Source organism: Myzus persicae, unplaced genomic scaffold (genome assembly GCF_001856785.1).
Source record: "Myzus persicae strain clone G006 unplaced genomic scaffold, MPER_G0061.0, whole genome shotgun sequence".
In the NCBI taxonomy this organism is placed as follows: Eukaryota; Metazoa; Arthropoda; class Insecta; order Hemiptera; family Aphididae; genus Myzus; species Myzus persicae.
The window spans coordinates 445,353-463,415 of record NW_019100902.1 but is presented as its reverse complement, the minus strand read 5'-3'; the positions used below and the strand labels follow the sequence as shown (position 1 = coordinate 463,415).

The window sequence follows — 18,063 nt, the reverse complement described above, 5'->3', positions numbered from 1 at the left end:
AATTGGAAAACCAATAACATACCATGAGACATTTTATTTTCTTCTCTTCTAAATATTAGAAATATAAATAAATTATAACAGAGTAAAACTTTATGTAAACTAATATTTATTGTCTAGATTTAGTCCGGATGTCTTGCGGAACAGTAATATGCTTATCTGACTTATGAAAATGTAATGCCTCAATATTATGTAATCTTTACCTTAAAAAATGTTTATACATATATTTATGAAATATAAATTAATTTACAATTAAAGCATGTTTATAGAAAAAACTTACATTTAAGATAATATTATTAAGAAGAGTAAAGACTTCAACTATTTTTAGATTCTGAGGCTTCCGCTACATAACTACTGACCAGCATATTTCTATTTCCCCTTTCTTATACTAAAATATAACAATAATCAATTTGAGATTGCCTACTTTTTCTCCAGATGGATCTGTAACTACAGATTCATATAATTGCCTACTGGAGATCAAACGACTGAACTACAGATGGAGGCCGATGCTAAAACCACTTGATAACCAAATATTATAGTACCATCATGGCATCATTCGTTTCCAGTGTTACTATTGATCATCTCTAAAAACAACACTTTGTTACTAATAAGTAATATCTATTTATCTAGCTTTTTAAATTACTTACCACTTACATGCGTAATTTTGGTACCTATAATACTTTAAAAATCTCCACATAAGTTGATCTTTATACTCATATTAATATGCTGGTTCACAACTACTTGATATTGGTATTTCCTATACATTTTGCATTTTAAACTGAATTTTTAATAAGTCCAGGGCTTGGAGGTCTTAACACGATTGCAATATTTTATATGCTATTAAAAATACGGACAAATATAAAAAAATTAGATTAACAATGAAGAAATAATTAATCAAAAATGAATGGATTATACAATTTTATGGAACATTTGCGCATCGTAACACGAGTTGTATTATTTTTAGATGGTTAGTTATTACTAATTAGTTTTTTTTAAATAAAATATTGTTGAATTCGATATAGTTATAATATTATCTTACCTTTAATGGTATAGTCAGCTGAAGATCAGCGACATGAAAGGTAGTACAATTAACCTCATTATTCCAGTAAGATTTACAGATTAAGATGACACAATATTAAAAAACAAGGTTTTATTCAATACAATAATTTAAAACATAATTTTCAAATAATAAAATATCTAGATTTGATGTACGACGAAGCTCTGGTGCGCTAAAAGTAATCGATACAGACTGACTGCATACGAGTGGGTTTATTTATGTATATCTACATGCATACACGTTACAAAATAACTAGATTACACAAAGATATATAATATATTAATATACAGGGTGGATTCACCGAGAATGCTCACAACCATATTTTAAATGTAATAATGAATTTGTTCAAATTCTGATTTTTAGAATTTTTTTATATTCTTAAAGATCATAATATACAAAGGTCCATTGAAAAAATGTTCAGTACCTATTAAACCTTCAGTTCTTGTATTGGTTTATTAATAAGAGTTTAGAAATATGTTTGATTAATATTTATAAATACGTAAAATTATAACGTAAATAGACTTGCACAAAATATGTTCGATATTAAAATTATCGTTTATACTAACAGCTCAGTGCTCAGGCCAACAAAACTTAATCAGTAATATTATTGGTGATATATATTTATATTATATAATATTATAATTATGTGTAAGACGTAACCTTACGAGATCATTAACAATGACCTTCTGTTATTATATTATATTAAAGACATATTAATATCATATACGATATACCTACTTTTGAGATATATTTTCAAACAAATGCTTATCATTTATATTTTTTCGAAAGTACCTAAATAAAATATACAATAAAATAAATATAGACTTTTTAACACATATTTTATAAATTTTAATAATTATTAGTACAATAGTACCTACATATAATGTACCTATATTATAGTACCCAGGTATTGTAGTAGCAATTGGACACTTGAGTACCTATATAGATTGATATTGTAGTTTTGAGTATTTGATACTACCTATGTTATATATCTTACAAATGTCGATGTATTTTATCTCCAAAACACGTGCTGTTATACGCAGTTCAGTATTTCTTTGTTAATGTATATCAGTATAATTGTGTAAATAGTACGCACCGGATACGATAAGAAGAATAGTATACACTGTGTTCAGATAAACTGTTGAAGTGCAGCTGAAGTGCTCTAAGATCTGATAAAACTTTACCAAAAATCACTAAATTTCGTACTTACATTTTACAACAGTTTCAATTTCTGTATCCTTTGGACAAAAATTAAATGTATTTACAATTATTATGTTTTAAACAGATTATGTGTCTATTTTCAGTTTTTAACAAGAACCTTGTATGTAAGGTTGTATGTTATCACATATAGAAGGCACTTAACAAATTATTGAAATTTAGTACAGTAGCTGCAACCTAGCAGCTACCTTGTTACCACAGCAATACATATTCCAGTAATTACAACTTAGAAGTTCCTTTAATTAAATTTCAAATTATTTACAAAACATTCATAAAAAAATTAAAAAATCTCAATAAAAATTAAGCAATTCATTATCATTCATTAATAAATAATTTTAATAAAACAAATTTAAATCATTAATTACCTACCTTATTTATTTTTTGTGATTTTTCTTTCAACTCATCGTTTTACTTTGTAAATCAAAACATGCCTGTTCTATGCAATATTGTATATTGTGCATTAAAAATATACACATAATACATAACTACTAAATAGTTTACTCACAATATCAAAACAATAATTCATAAATGTATTTTTGGATGTTATTCGTTAGACATTATAAAAGTACATAATATTATACAATTTCGGAAACAATTTATTTCATTTTTATTCATTTAATATTGTACAAAAACTTTTTGATAAAACGTTCAAAAGCTGTAAAATTAATAGAATAATAAAACTAAAAGTAAACATAGTAACAAACATAGTATCACGATAATCATACATTATAAGAAGATTTCAATAAATTATAAATACGAAAATATAAAACCATATGGATGCGATAACAACTAACAAGTAGTTTAAAACGTGGTGACCTATATCAATGGCTGTATTAACATAGACTCATGAACTAATTTGCAGGTTTATGGCCACTGCTCCTGCAAAATATCGTGCTACATGCATTGATGCTTCTAGCATGGACCAGGAATTCGTAACGGGGTTGTATAATTCTACAGAATCCAAATTAGAAGTTCCGTCTCTTCCACCCACAACATACAATAAACCATCCAATGCAACTACACCTATATTGAATATCAAATTTAAATTCAATATGTTCAAAAAAAATGTTTCATAAAATAACTTTTAACTAGATATTATACAAGAAGTTACCTGCATTTTTTCGACACAAATGCATATCCGCAATAGTAGTCCAAACTCCTGTACTTTGTGTATATGCTTCAACACTACTCCGAACTTCTAATCCATCATAACCACCTACCGCATACAATACTCCATCTAAAACTCCTACACCCACACCACAGCGACGTACACACATATCTGCGACGAATGTCCATACATCAAGACCGGGATGATAACATTCAACAGTGTTTAAAGTCTGCCTTGATGAAAAACTATAACCTCCTACCTATACAATCGAATTAAAATAAATAACAAAATAAAAATGCTTGGTCCTAAAAAAAACCGCCGGAATCCAACAGGTAGGTATAGTTGTATATCATTTTTCAATGGAAGTGCTTGAATACATATTACATATTTATAAAACGTTGAATGAGTAAACATTATACATTTTAATTAGAAACATACATTTATGATTAGTTGATATTATATTCAATTAAACATTGTATAAGTTCAAGAATTATAAATAATATAGAAATCAAGTACCAAATAATTTTAAAATTAAGCTATATTTAATGTTGAAAGTGAACATTAAATGAAATTTAATTCACTTTTTATATTTTACAATACAATTTTCAAACACTAACAATATTAGGTAATGAGGATAGACGAGAAGCAGGCATTTCAAACATTCTGTCAGAAACTCTCCACCCAGACAACATAAGACACATGATAACCTTCATTACTAAGTCCAACCTTATCAATAGTATTTAATATGTAACTTATATAACATGTAAATAATTTAGAGTTAAACTCTTTGTTGCCAATGGCCATAGTTGTCGAGACTTAATTCAATAAAAAAAAAAAATATATTAATGAGTACCAAATTATAACATTAATAATATTTTGTTTTTATTACGGCATGTAGGTACCTATAAATCTGTAAAATAAAAATTAAATCGGGTTTTGTAACTCCTATGTATAGGTTTATCGAGCATTGAAACATTTTTTGGTGTGTTCAATTAAATCATTGAACTGAATAGGTTAATATACATATATTTTAAAATATTTCTAAGTATTTCTTCTTTGGTTCTTCCTCGGCAGAACTGTTTTCTTTTGGATTTTTATTCCAAATTCCAATTACCATTAAAACAAATGTACAATACAATTTAAAATAATAAAATCAAAATTATTTTACCGCATACAAACAGTTATTCAATACTCCAACACCAAGGCCAGATCTTCTAGTAGACATATTAGATACCATCCGCCATTCTTGAGTTCTGCAGTCAAAAACTTCTGCACTATTCAAGCTTGATACACCATCAAACCCGCCAACCTTGAATTTATTATTTTATTTATTGCTATCTACTTTACAACAGAAATAACAAATAAAGTGGGTAGTAAGTTTTATTTCAACACAATAACTTACAGCATATAGAAAATCATTTATTACACCAACTCCTAATTCTTTTCTTTCAACTAACATGTCAGCTGTTGGTTTCCAACATTGTGATTCTGAAGTTAAATCTAGCACATCAATAGACTTATGAATTGATTTAAATACACCACCCACAGCAAACACAAAATTATCTTTTATTACAGCTACACCAGCCCTACAACGCCCTGTAATCATTTTTGGTCCAATCTGCCATCGGTTGATTTTTGGATCGTACCATTCTGTATTACTAATTGCTTTAGTACCTTGCCCTCCAACCACAAAAATAGCCTATTAAAATAAAATCGATACAAATATTAAAAAGAGAAATAAGAATTATAACGGAATCTTACTTTACGTGATCTACCAGCGTGTCTAGGTTTAGTCCTGATGTTTTGTGGAATTGTGATGAGATCACTGGACTTCAGTAAATGAAATTGTAATGCCTCAATAATGTAATCTTTACCTTCAAAATATAAAAATTATGTATATTTAACACACATATTTATTTCCAATAGAATCATATAATTCAAAAAAGTATATACATTTAGGACAGTTATTAAGAAGAGGTTCCTCAATTACATTTTTTAATATGTAATTTTTCGACGTTAATGGTAGACGTACATGTTCCATTAATTGGGGCAAAATTAATTTTCTGGAATCCAATTTATATTTTACCCAACGGATAACACATTCAAACACCTACAACAATAAAAAGATAGTCTCACAAATATATTTGACTTTAATATTATATGTAAGTAAGTGATTTAAAATAAATTGTCTTTTCTAAAATATAACTAATCAATTTTAATTTGCCTACTTTTTCTTCAGATTGAACCGTAAGTTTATCACTGGATATCAAGTTAATGACTTGTTGAGATGATAACGATAGAAATTCGTCTCCTTCAACCACTTCTCTAAGAACCAAAATATAGGTAATAATAATAAATACAATTGCCTTATGGAATTATAACAATAAACAATATGAAAACGCACAAAAAATGCTGTTGAGTATATAATTCTGAACTTGTTAACAATTTCATACAGCTATATAAATCAGCTAAGGCATATATGCCAAGACAATTTGTATGGTGCAGTTGTGCTTGTAAAAAATCACAACATGCCTCTTTTATTTCTTGTAACTGCAAGAGATTTGCTGCTGGCAACAGAACCTATAGTAAATAACAATAAAAAAATTATAAAGTGTTGTTATCATTAAAAAAATCAAACTTTATCATCTATCACCTGTACATTTTTTTCGGTAACCACGATTTCCCCAGAATAAATAAAGTCAATTAAGAGTTGTATGGCGGTTGGATCCACCTGTCTTATAATAACAAGATCTTTATTACTTTCCGCAAAATTTGTGAACATAGCATGAAAATATGGACTAGCCGATGCTAAAACCACTTTGTGTCCAAATATTTTTTGGCCATCATCTGTTTCTAGCTTAATATCACAAAAAACTTCATCTCTGAAACAAAAATGTGTTGCTAATATTTATTTATTAGTTTAAATTGCATGGTGCAATTATTATACCACTTACTTGCGTAAGGATTGTAATCCTTCGAATATATCCGTATAAGACGATTTTTTGTACTTGTATTTTGCTGGTTCACTTCTACTGGATATTTTTAGATCCCTTAGATTTTGCATGGTAAATTGTATATTAATTCTAGAATTGCATAATACCGAAACGGGGCATTAAATAGATATTAAATATTGATAAACATCTTTACCTACTAATTCTATTTGAAATCAAAACTAATATCAAAATCGGTATTTTGTTATAATAATATTCAAAATTGATATTGAAATTTTAAATTCAACAAGAATTAAAGGGTCAATAATATTATTCATCTGCAGGTTATTTAATTTTGTTTAGATCTTATCATACAGCCATATAGAATAACCCATACCAGCTATATGGCTATGTGGGACGCACAAATTAAGATCACATACCTTTGGCCCATAAGTATAGAAATCAAAATTTAAACCGTAAAAATGTGAATTGATATTTTAAAATAAATATCGAAATTTTTTATTTCAAGGGCACCAGTTATAATCACATTAATACAAATACAAAAAATAAGCACAAATCATTTATCAACTTTCAAACATTTATGAATTCTAAAATACAATGGAATAATTTTTGTAACTACATGGCTACATCGTTAGTATTATGACATTATTTTAATATAGATATTTTGTATAATATGTTTTTATTAAAATATTGTTGAATTCAATATGCTGCAGTAATATTTTCTTACCTTTATAGTAGTTAGGTTAACTATATTATGAAAGTTATAGTGGTTAGCTTAAATTCAATGACTGCAGTAATGGTTAATCAAAATTAAAATTAATTTAATTATTCTAGACTTCAGTACAAATTTGTATTGACAAAATATAAAAAAAAATATGATTTTATTCAATATAATTATTCATCACTAGGGCCCGGATTTATATTCTCTAAAAACCTCAGAAATATATGCACTTTAAAATATGCATTTATGCTTTTCTTTTGCAGAAATATACCCTATGAAATAAAAAATATGCAACAAAATCGATTAAAAAAAAGTCTCATTTTCATTATTTTTCATAGGTTTACATAAAATTATATTATATTTTTTTATTTATTTTTTATACGATTCATTTTTGTAGTTATTTCATTGTATTGTAATTTCAATCTGAAAAATGTATACTTGAATATTAATAAATGAAATCATATAAAAATAAATTACCCGCACTTGGATCACGACAAACACGACTAATGTATAATTCATGAAAACCTACTCAATAACAGATTACTACTTGTCTCGATAGGTCTTAGATAAGATAAGAAAACGACTTCGTCAAATTACATGAACAATAAATATGACTATAACTACGTTATTTTAATGAAAATAAGCAAAAAAATTACAAAATATGCAAAATAAAATCTACGAGTAGTGAATATAATTCAAACTTAGCTTACCTAGCTATTTTTTGGACTGTTTAGAAAAACCTGCAAGTGCTTATAAATCCGGGCCCTATTCATGACATAGTTTAAATGATAAATTACCTAGGTACTTGATTTTACATCCAAGCTAGTACTGAGTGTTGGAGTGCCTGAAATGAACAGCATACAGTTTGTTTACTTAAGAACGCATACATATACGATATACTTCCATGTTATGTACATACAAGCTTGAGTGCATTATATTTACTAGAATACTCAAAGATATGGATTATATAGGGTACTCAACAAGCATGCTCATTGCTCACCCAATTTTGGCCAAGGGCTTCGCTTTTGTAAATTTTTTTAAAATTGTTCTTTAATGTTCTGGACTAATAGAAAACTAGAATTGCATTTGTATGTGTTTTGGTGCAATTACCCTAAATGGTGGCAGCATAGAGTACAAAGGGTAAAGAGCTGTGGAATTTGTTTGAAATAGTTCTATAAGCCTAATATAACAATTAATATAACCTATATTATAGTTTAATTTATACGGTATTATTAATAATTTAATACTTCCATACAAGTATAATAAAACTATAAAAGGTATGCAAATATGCAATATGTATTAGGTTTAGGTACCTACTACGTTTTAGTTGTTTAAGTACTAAGTAAATCAATAATCATTATAGTTAAATTATGAATTTCTTTATAACTGTCAACGGCGTCAACAATATAAAATGAGAAGCGTAAGTCCCTAATTCCTATATGGTAAAAAAGGTGCTTTGGTATCGAGTATGTAATTTCCTACAAGACAGAAAAATGTATTATCTAATATATAAATGTGAAAATGAAAACCTTTGAGTGATATGTTCTCGGAAACTACTGAACCGATCCTTATGATTTTTTTTTTAAATTGAAGAGCTCATTGCGGAGAAGGTTTATGGCTTTTGATAGATTCTCTAACTTTAAAAACAAAGGAGTTATCAATTATAATAAATAATGACCAGTTACGTAGACTGGGTGGGTGAGGTTCGCGGTATTTATTTTAAAGCTCAGAAAAAAACTTATACATTTATGCCCCTGATGAAAAAACTAATAATATAGTTTATAAAGAAATATTGGTTAATCGGTAGTTATGTAGTATTTTTCCAAAATAATAAAAATTACTTTTCAAAAAACTTAGTTTTTTTTAAGTTTAGTATCCTAACCTTATGTCTTATCGATAATTATGTATTTAAGAAGGTAAATGGTAATACATGGCTTTATTTCATTTGTCACGAATTTGTTTCCGGGCAACGTCGGGTAATTGATCTACCTATATACACTTACAATAAGTTGGTTATTTTTTTCTACACTACAAATTACCAAGAAATAATTTATATGGCAAAACAACGTTTGCCGGGTCAGCTAGTATTATATAAAACTATCATAATGGGTACATGGCAACATTTTATTTTCATATATTTTGGATATGTATACAATTTAATATACTTAATATACATAATATATTTTATGTGTCATATCGGGATCGCGGCTGCCAATGTACCTACTATGCTGAAACAGGATTAGGTGCAGTTTCCGCATTACCCATTACTCATTAGGCTAAGTATATAGGCACCCGCCTATAGCTGGGCCACTCGTTATAATTAGGACCCCGTGAAAACGGAAAACAGTTTTTTTTTAATAATCCATTTCATAAATACGAACTAACAAAAAAAAGTTAATGTGAGTATTATACTGTATATTGTATGTAGTAGAAAATATTTTTTCGATTTTGTCGAATTATAAGTACCTAATTGATAATATTTATTGCATACCTGTTGTCGGGAGGCGACGAACAATTACCTAGTGTGTTACAAGTCTTCTTTGACCACCATAAATATTTAAAGTTCAGATTTTTTAAATTAAGCATTACAATTTACTTCAAATTAAATTAATTTTTATAGTTCATTTTACAATGATGTGTGTTTTTATATTTATTTATTAATTTTTTTTTGTGTGTCGTCGCAGTTTCTTGCAGTAAAAGTGCTTCAATTTTCTTCAACAGCAACTTTTCTGGTAAGAAAGTGAATCTAGTTACTGCATTCGGGAGGTCAAAATTTAAAATTCCCAATAGTTTTCAAAAGCAACTTGAAAAACAGGAATTTTTAGGCAAAACAAGTTTTCGAAAAAATCGATTTTGGTTTTTAGTGTAACACTAAATTAATCGTACATATTATATGAAATTTACACAAGACTAAAAACAATATTGTGAGATGCCGGACAAAAAAATGGACTAGCGACAGTAGTGTATCCAAATGGCCTATACGGAGAGTTCCGTGTTCTGAATTGTATAGATTTAAACACTCCGAATAATATTATGTTTCGGAATCTGAATTAAAAAATGTATCGTGTCATCCAAAGAATTCAAAAACTCGAAAACTTATAACAACATATTATATTATAATATCTATCATCTATGGCAAAAGCAGATCGTCGTCACATTCACATTTCTAATAATTTCATTGAAAAAAAGAGAAATGTGTAAGGCAACAATAAACATTTGCTCACATATTTCATTCTACTAAAGTAATTTTTATAAAAAATCTCGATTTTTTCAGTACGGGTTTAGATGAAGAAAGAAGTTCCTCGATATGACGTCTGCACTCAAGATATGGCCTTGCGGCTATATATTACCCGAAGAGTCGATGTATGCGTAAGTTTGATTACCTATTCTTTTGGGGCTTACATATTTTACTTTTTAGTCTCAAACTCTCAAAATTAAAATTTATTGTTACAGACAATTTGCTACCCGGGTAAAGTAGTGGCATATTTTTTGTTCCCGAGCGCGCAACACAAAAAAATACGCTTATAGCACAAACGACGACGGCATATCCAGGTCGCAGAATAATAACATATTTATACAATTAAATAGATATAAATAGCATCCGGATGGGTGACCACCTGGGTGTTTAGTGACGAATCCTAGCTCCACATACACACGTGTTACTCGAGCCTGACCGTGACCCCTACAAAAGATGCTGTTAGCCATAGTGCACGGTTTATTTCCAATCAAATTGGCATACATAATTATATGTGATATACAATTAATACAAAATAAAAAGAATGCAGTTTGGGCTTGGTGTGGCACGGTGATTGGCTGTAGTCCCTAATGGGTGTCAATCATCGGCCGGCGTGGCTAGCATCCGGATGGGTGACCACCTGGGTGTTTAGTGACGAATCCTAGCTCCACATACACACGTGTTACTGAAACACAACCGTGACTCCTACAAAAAATGCTAATTGTCATAGTTTCCGATGCTTTAGACAAAAAAAAAAATCCAAATTGTTTATATTAATTTAACAAATAGATTTAATAGAATCGCTGAAAATTACGATTATTTTAGTCGGTTATTGTAGTTGACGGGGAGAAAGTTTATCATCCAGATAATGCTCAAAGAATTTCAAAATAAAATTATTTCAATACGTTATTCAGTTGCTTCAAATCCGAACATCTTCCTAGAATTTTTACAAAACATATGAAACTTAAATAATTAATAAAAAGATATTGCTTTAAGAAAGACATTTCACTTGAATGCGTGATCTCCAATTGTTCAAATGCGTCTTACAAGTATGAAACATATCAAATTTTAGTTAAGCAGTTATCATTCATCTTCGTTGATTCCAAATAATAATAATCATTCTAATATTAAAACTTCCATTGCTAAATGAGATCTGCTGACATTGATGAGTACTTGTAACACGGGGCCAACACATGCTTATAAAATATTAATACTTACTAGTTACTTCTTAAACGTACATCCAATCATACTTTCAAGTTGAAGCACATATAAAAGTTTTTATCACCTTTCGCATATATCATATGCTTCAAGTTGTTTGAAGTTGTAATAATTAAACAAAAAAGGTTCAACTTCATATTCAAATTCATTGACCGAAAATCATACTTAAAACAATTAGTTCAATAAACAATGATTTTTTTGAAACCACTTCCTATATTCCAAAGTTTATACAATGTAAATAACAAAAAATCAACTTAAATAAGATATAAATTTAAAAAATGTTAAAGGGAGCATGGGAGCTCGCAGGCAAATGCATATTACGAATCATAAAATAAAAAAAAAGTTCAACTTGGTAAGCGGACACAAACCAAATAAGGATCTTTTTATTCTAAGGGTCCCACTTAACCCTCTGTTAGTCGCGCGCCAAACGGGGGTGATTAAACTATCACCTCCCACACTGCCCAACTCGCGCGTCTATGCTGTTAAGACAGAGGGTTAAATAAGTCATAAAAAGGTTAGTACGCCTAAGGGCTATGGATAGTTGAAGCTATGGTGATGAGAGTAAGCTAGTGGTAGTATATTATCATCCCTGGTCGAGTGTATTATATTGCAATGATCTTTTTCTACTAACTACCAAGGTATTCGATATTGTATAAGCATAACGATAAAATAAAATATTTAAATATTACCAAGATAAATTAGAACCTAATTAAGTATCATAATTTGTATATACAGTTTTAAAGCCAGGCTTAAAGTTGGCTAGCGTTATACCAGTACTTATATAATAAATAATAACTTAAATACAGTGAACACTAATTAGTGATTTGTCTATCACAAAAAATTATAAAAACTGATTTAAAAATTCTAATTTATCGAAAAATATAACAAAATGTTAATTAAGAAATAATGAGAGTTGACGGCATGAGGAGTTATTGTGAGGTTTTCAGTATTTATTTATTCATTAGTTTCGACTTAAAATATGGTTTAGTGTATTAAAATTATATTGTCTTAGAATTCCCAATATGTTTTCTTCTCACTTCTTTAATAATTGCACTTAATCTATTTTTCCAACATATTTACTAAGACCAAAACAAAAATATTAATAATATTATACTTATAAATTATTTGTATACTTTTTCAAAATGTATGCTAGTTACCGTTTGAAACACGATATTATTTTAATTCAAACATTAAACTATTTAAGTCAAAAATAGCTTTAACGTAAAAGAGCTCTTAGGGCTTAGACCTCTTTCACTTTAATTTTTTGTGTCCATAATAACTTTCATTCCATCAACACATTATTTTATTGTACTAAGGTAAAGTCAATAGAACTCTGATCATATTTTTTATATTCTATAACATATATTTTTAATGCACATTTTTTCATACATTTTTTTTTTTAATTCTTAAAATTCATTTGCCCGCGGGCGCCCATAATCCCCTTCAATTTTTTTTCAATAATTTAAATTCTATCAAATTTTTTTGTAATTTTTTTATTTTGATTCTTAAAATGCATTTTTTTATACATTCTTAAAATTTTTAAATGCAATGTTATGGGCAACAATTAATTTAACCTACCAATTACTAATAATAAAATATAATATGCCTTAATAGCAATAATAACATGAAAAAACTTAATGATTTAGGCTTTTTAGCCCCTCTTTTTACTGCCTTACCTCAGAATCATTTTTTGTATGTAATTATTTAATTGATCAAAGAACTAAAAATTTAAGATATCCGTTACAGTGACCCACACGGCCTCACGACATCGAATATACGACAGAACGGTACACACTTATGCAGTTATGCCTACCTTTTTTGAATTAACATATGCCCAAATTAATATTTGGATTGTATTTTACATTGTGTAAATATCTAATTTAGTAATTTCATAAACATATAAAAAAAGTGGTTAATTTTACATTTTTTACCATTTTAATTTTGATTTCTACCTTTTATTAGTGCCGCGAAATTTGCATGTCCTATTAAGCGTGGCTAAGAAATGATGAAAAAATAAAATTGTTGACTTGTTGGTTATTGTTGAAATTTAAATTTGAATTAAATTTGAATTAAATTTCAATATACATTTTAAATATTATTCTTCAAAATTTTGATTTTGATTATTTTTTTTGATTTCAATAGCATGTTTAAAGATGTTTATCAATATTTAAAATCAATTTAATGCCCTGTTTTTATATTAAGGCCTCCAAATTTTGGACTTGATATACAATAATTGACAATGCAAAATTCAAAGCAAATACCGCAATCCAGAGTATGGGAACAAGCAAAATATGAGTTTAAAAGGTCATCTTTTAAGGACCAATTCAAATTAAAATTGTCCTTACGCGAGTACGTGGAAGAGATTTAAACTAATATAAATATAAATATAAGCAACACATTTTTGTTTTTAGAGATGAGAAATACGAGTATAAAAAATCGTCAAACCCTGAGATATTTAAAGCATTTCAATCTTTACGCAAGTAAGTGCAGTCTGTGGCAAGTGATTTGAACTGCTAGATAAATATTAGTAACACATTTATGTTTTTATATATGAGGTTTATTGTGATATAAAACTAAAAACAGATGATGGAAAAATTATATTCGGCCACAAAGTTGTTTTGACATCGGGTAGTCCATATCTCCATGCAAGGTTCACACATTTTACACAAAATAATATAGATATTGTTGTCTTGAGACAGATAGATTCTACCACCTTACAGCTCTTAGTAGACTTTATTTATTCCGGGGAAATTATAGTCACTGGAAAAAATATTCAGGTGATACTATATAAAGTTTGATTTTCTTATAGACAACAAAATTATTTAAATTTTTTACTGTTTATTGTTTATTTCTCCAGGGTTTGTTACCAGCTGCAAATCTCATGCGGTTAGGGGAAATAAAAGAGGTTTGTTGTGATTTTTTACAGACGCAATACTGTGCCCTACAAATTGTATTGGTATAAATTCATTTGCTAATTTACATAATTGTACACAATTGTTGAACATTTCAAGATTATATATATTCTACAACACTTTTCGAATGAAACATTATTTATTATTATTTACTCACTAATTATTGTAATCAAATAAGTATCGTTTCTATACGATCCAAAGTTCTAAACCTAAAATTCCATACAAATTCACGGACTCACAGTTAATTAATTAATTAATTAATTTTTAATACAATTTTTAACTATAACAGTGATACTTAGAACAACCAATAGTTTTACTTGACTCTAGTACATACGTTGTAAAAAATTATGATTAAGTATTTTAATAATTATATAATTGTTATTAACAGAAAATAATTATTGATATTATGACCAACAAAATATATTTTTTAACTTTTTAATATCATATTTATACACATTAAATGATTTTTAAATGCATTAATAAACAAAAAACATGTTACCTATATGGATTAGGTCTGGTTATAATGGATATTGTGCAGTGCGAGTGTTAGATAATTAAAATGTAATGCTGATATTTATGCATAATCATTTTACAGATACACTATGCAGGATGATTTTTTTAAAATTTAGACACTCAAAATTTAGAAAACTAAACATTTTTGAAAACAAATATTTTAAATTATTATAGAAGCCATTAAAAAATAATATTTGTACTTTTCAAGCAATTTTTATAATTTACTATTTTTCATCATTATCATTTTTATGTTCTTATATATTTCTTTCATATTTTTATTTACTTTAAAAGTTTTTATTCTATTTTAAGTGACATAGATAGGCATATAAATACAATTTTAATATTTTCGTCGCTACAGCCCGTCCATCTAAACTTTAAATACTTAAGCAAACTAACAACTAGTTCGATATTCTTAATCGGAATATGAAATTAAAAATGTATATTTCCATTGAAAAATTAAAAACTGAAAAATAATTTAGATGAAAAACAGTAAAAATTTAATTTCAAATGAGGTGAATAAAGATTGTCTATAATTTTAAGTGTTTGCAAAAAAAATTAGTTGACTACTTCTAAAATAATCATACTATTTTATAATAATATAGTGTATAGTGTATAGTGTAAATCTACTATTGTATATTTAATACTGATATCCCAGTATCTTTTTTATGATTCAATGATAAAACTTGGCATTATTTTTGATTTGGCCTTTTTACGATTCCGATGATCAAAATATAATCGTATCACAAAAAAATATAAGATTTCAAAGAAACTGATTATGCTGCAACCAAGAAATAATCCAAACAATCCACCTATATTACCTGAAATTTTTTTTAACAAACAATAATATTAACGTAATAGAAAAAAAAAGTATTTTGTTTAAAAATGATTATTGGTACCTACCTAATAGTTCGTTAAACGGCATCAAAGGAGTTTTTTGTATATCGATTACGGATTTTCTTTTGAAGTAAACCAATACTACAGCTGATTTTTCAGTAAGAACTCTACGTCAAATTAGAACAACAACAGAAACAAAAATTAGTTTTCATTAAATTTTTCAATGGTTACCTAATTAATTTTATATTACAGTTTTGGTTTTGTAGAATTTGTTGTCCAGTTTCTAAAAAATTCCACAGTTTCATACTCGTACTGAATACTTGTACATGATGGCAAACAATCACATCCTTCAACGTTACTTGACATGTTTACTGTTTTTTTGAAAATCGAATAACCTGAAATTCGCATATTATAATGAACCTATAATGTAATATTGTTATAAGGTGTAATAAAATTAAATCGAAAATTCACCAATAGTCGAGGATTCTCTAATACATTCTAAACTTTCAGTACCACAAACCGGAACTCCTGGATCTCCTGTAAAATAACGTTAGCTTTGTAATATCACAGCTCACAAGCATTACAATATAAAATACTATAGTCGTTTTTAATTAAATATGTTGGTATTTTTAATATATATAGATGAGTAAATTGTTATTACTTAATTATTACCGATTTCTATCAAAAAAGAAAAGAATATAATATGTTTAAACTTAAAAGTTGAATATTAAAGAATTTTACTAGGTAATGACTAGTCCGGAAACTACTATGTATATAATATAATTATATTACCCATGTATGTACAGTGCACACTCACTTGGTTGGAAATAAGCATTGCAACCGCATACGTTAAATGTGTTATTGGCTCTGCACTCGATTTCGCAATTGTGAAGTGTGTAGATCTTAAAAAACTTCAATTTTTTTTCGTGTTGATAAAAACAATTTCGAAGTTTTGGAGACCATTTTTTGATTTTATATGAGGTACGTATAATATTTAGCGACAATGCGACAGACAGCATACTACTACCGGTAACGTAAGCTGTAGGTTGGATTCCGACCGGAACATCAGCTGGGCTATGCACTATCAACTGCAAGTAATTTTCATATTATTATGGTCCATTTGTCCATAGTACCTATGAGAAGTGGGAACCGAAGAGCGAAAGACTAGTTAACTGAATTAGTGACAGTGGTCAAAATGTGATGAGAGGATAACCCCATGATAAATCCCATATAACCTCATTACTTTTATATTTACATTTTTCATCTTTCCGCTGATTTTTCCAATTATTTTCTAAAAAATTTTTTTTTATGTAATCACACGTAATAAGTGGTGAGTAATTTTTTAAATCCTACTGAGTGCCTGTGTAGAATGTAGGCTTACATTGTGGTGTAAAGAGTAACTACTAGAAAATACACTATATAAAACCACGATTTACCTATCGCAGCACTGTGACAAAACTTACACTGCATTATGCTATTTTGTTTTAAGACTAAGGAATTTTTTTTACAGATTATCGTTTTATAATATTTTAATACGTACTCCCAACGTATACTTGTTTCGAATTTATTCGACCATTAAATTCGAGGCAAGTGTAGGTACATTATTATAAGCCAGGTAGTCATATGGGCGCATGCGCACAAATAATGCAAATTGTTTTCGTTATACCTGAAATTTATTTTAGATTTAGTGGGTTGGTTAATATATTTTATTTAAAATGCTTATGTATTAAATAAAATTAAAATATGAATGTTCAATATTGATGGTTGATCAAATAAAAAATTATAAAATGATTTATCGATGCAATATTATATCTATAATAAGTATGGGTTTTAAACTGGCGAACGTATTTCCATGGGTTCGTCATACAATTAATATCCAAACATATAATAACCGTATAAATTATCCATTAGGTACACAACCATTTTGTGTATAGTAGTAACCTTTACTCAAATGCTAAATGAATCATTTGGAAACTTAATGTGAAACACTCATTGTTAGATAACTTTACACTTTAATTATATTATTAATATAAGTACAGTGATTATTAATAGGTAATTAATAAATTAGTGATAAAAATTTAACAATAAAAAAATATTTTCGTTCAAAGGAAAATTATATTCTCAGTAGATATTATTCATCTTAACCTTAGTTTGAATACTCTTGGTATACCTACCTATGGGATGTATAGGGCTTACTGAACGACATTTTAGTCTTTAGATACTCTAACATAATGTAATTATTGAATGATGAACGACTATTAGAGTACACATATTTTTTACCTTACGCTGCACCTTTCAC

General features: G+C 27.9%; 2 protein-coding genes, 1 long non-coding RNA gene and 1 pseudogene across 9 annotated transcripts; 1 reads left to right on the top strand and 3 right to left on the bottom strand.

The window, feature by feature from the left end:
• Positions 1-419: 419 nt before the first annotated feature.
• LOC111026690 lies at positions 420-1,293 on the bottom strand. The gene is made up of 3 exons (XR_002603727.1): positions 1,037-1,293; positions 645-834; positions 420-581 (listed from the first exon to the last, which is right to left on the bottom strand). It is a non-coding gene; the product is annotated as an uncharacterized LOC111026690 (long non-coding RNA).
• A 1,554-nt stretch (positions 1,294-2,847) lies between these two features.
• LOC111026684 (kelch-like protein 3) lies at positions 2,848-7,870 on the bottom strand. 7 transcript variants are annotated; one of them, XM_022304814.1, is made up of 11 exons: positions 7,850-7,870; positions 6,335-6,463; positions 6,034-6,262; positions 5,785-5,960; positions 5,609-5,705; positions 5,334-5,490; positions 5,142-5,254; positions 4,783-5,079; positions 4,549-4,689; positions 3,384-3,639; positions 2,848-3,295 (listed from the first exon to the last, which is right to left on the bottom strand). In XM_022304814.1, exons 2-11 carry the CDS (start codon positions 6,442-6,444, stop codon positions 3,117-3,119), a joined length of 1,755 nt encoding a protein of 584 aa, XP_022160506.1. In that variant the 5' UTR covers positions 6,445-6,463; positions 7,850-7,870; the 3' UTR covers positions 2,848-3,116. The 7 variants fall into 7 exon arrangements, with proteins under 7 accessions (XP_022160506.1, XP_022160505.1, XP_022160504.1 ...); XM_022304813.1 differs by having other exon boundaries at positions 7,763-7,863; XM_022304812.1 differs by lacking the exon at positions 7,850-7,870 and adding an exon at positions 7,530-7,756.
• A 5,831-nt stretch (positions 7,871-13,701) lies between these two features.
• On the top strand, positions 13,702-14,698 carry LOC111026701 (annotated as a pseudogene).
• A 550-nt stretch (positions 14,699-15,248) lies between these two features.
• LOC111026698 (pickpocket protein 11-like) lies at positions 15,249-16,847 on the bottom strand. Its single transcript, XM_022304828.1, has 5 exons — positions 16,582-16,847; positions 16,236-16,301; positions 16,015-16,159; positions 15,831-15,931; positions 15,249-15,748 (listed from the first exon to the last, which is right to left on the bottom strand). The coding sequence occupies exons 1-5, from the start codon at positions 16,781-16,783 to the stop codon at positions 15,594-15,596; spliced, it is 669 nt and encodes a 222-aa protein (XP_022160520.1). The 5' UTR covers positions 16,784-16,847; the 3' UTR covers positions 15,249-15,593.
• Between the last annotated feature and the right edge of the window lie 1,216 nt (positions 16,848-18,063).

What these genes read in the sequence shown, in the direction of transcription:
- LOC111026684 (XM_022304809.1), bottom strand. An exon ending in TATACTCAACAGCATTTTTT is followed by an intron (nt 5,706 to 5,784) that starts GTGCGTTTTCAT and finishes TTTGGTTCTTAG; the next exon opens with AGAAGTGGTTGAAGGAGACG. An exon ending in ACGCTGGTAGATCACGTAAA is followed by an intron (nt 5,080 to 5,141) that starts GTAAGATTCCGT and finishes TTATTTTAATAG; the next exon opens with GCTATTTTTGTGGTTGGAGG.
- LOC111026698 (XM_022304828.1), bottom strand. Translation starts at nt 16,783, where the DNA reads ATGCTGTCTGTCGCATTGTCGCTAAATATTATACGTACCTCATATAAA. An exon ending in CAATGCTTATTTCCAACCAA is followed by an intron (nt 16,302 to 16,581) that starts GTGAGTGTGCAC and finishes GTTATTTTACAG; the next exon opens with GAGATCCAGGAGTTCCGGTT. An exon ending in TAGAGAATCCTCGACTATTG is followed by an intron (nt 16,160 to 16,235) that starts GTGAATTTTCGA and finishes TGCGAATTTCAG; the next exon opens with GTTATTCGATTTTCAAAAAA.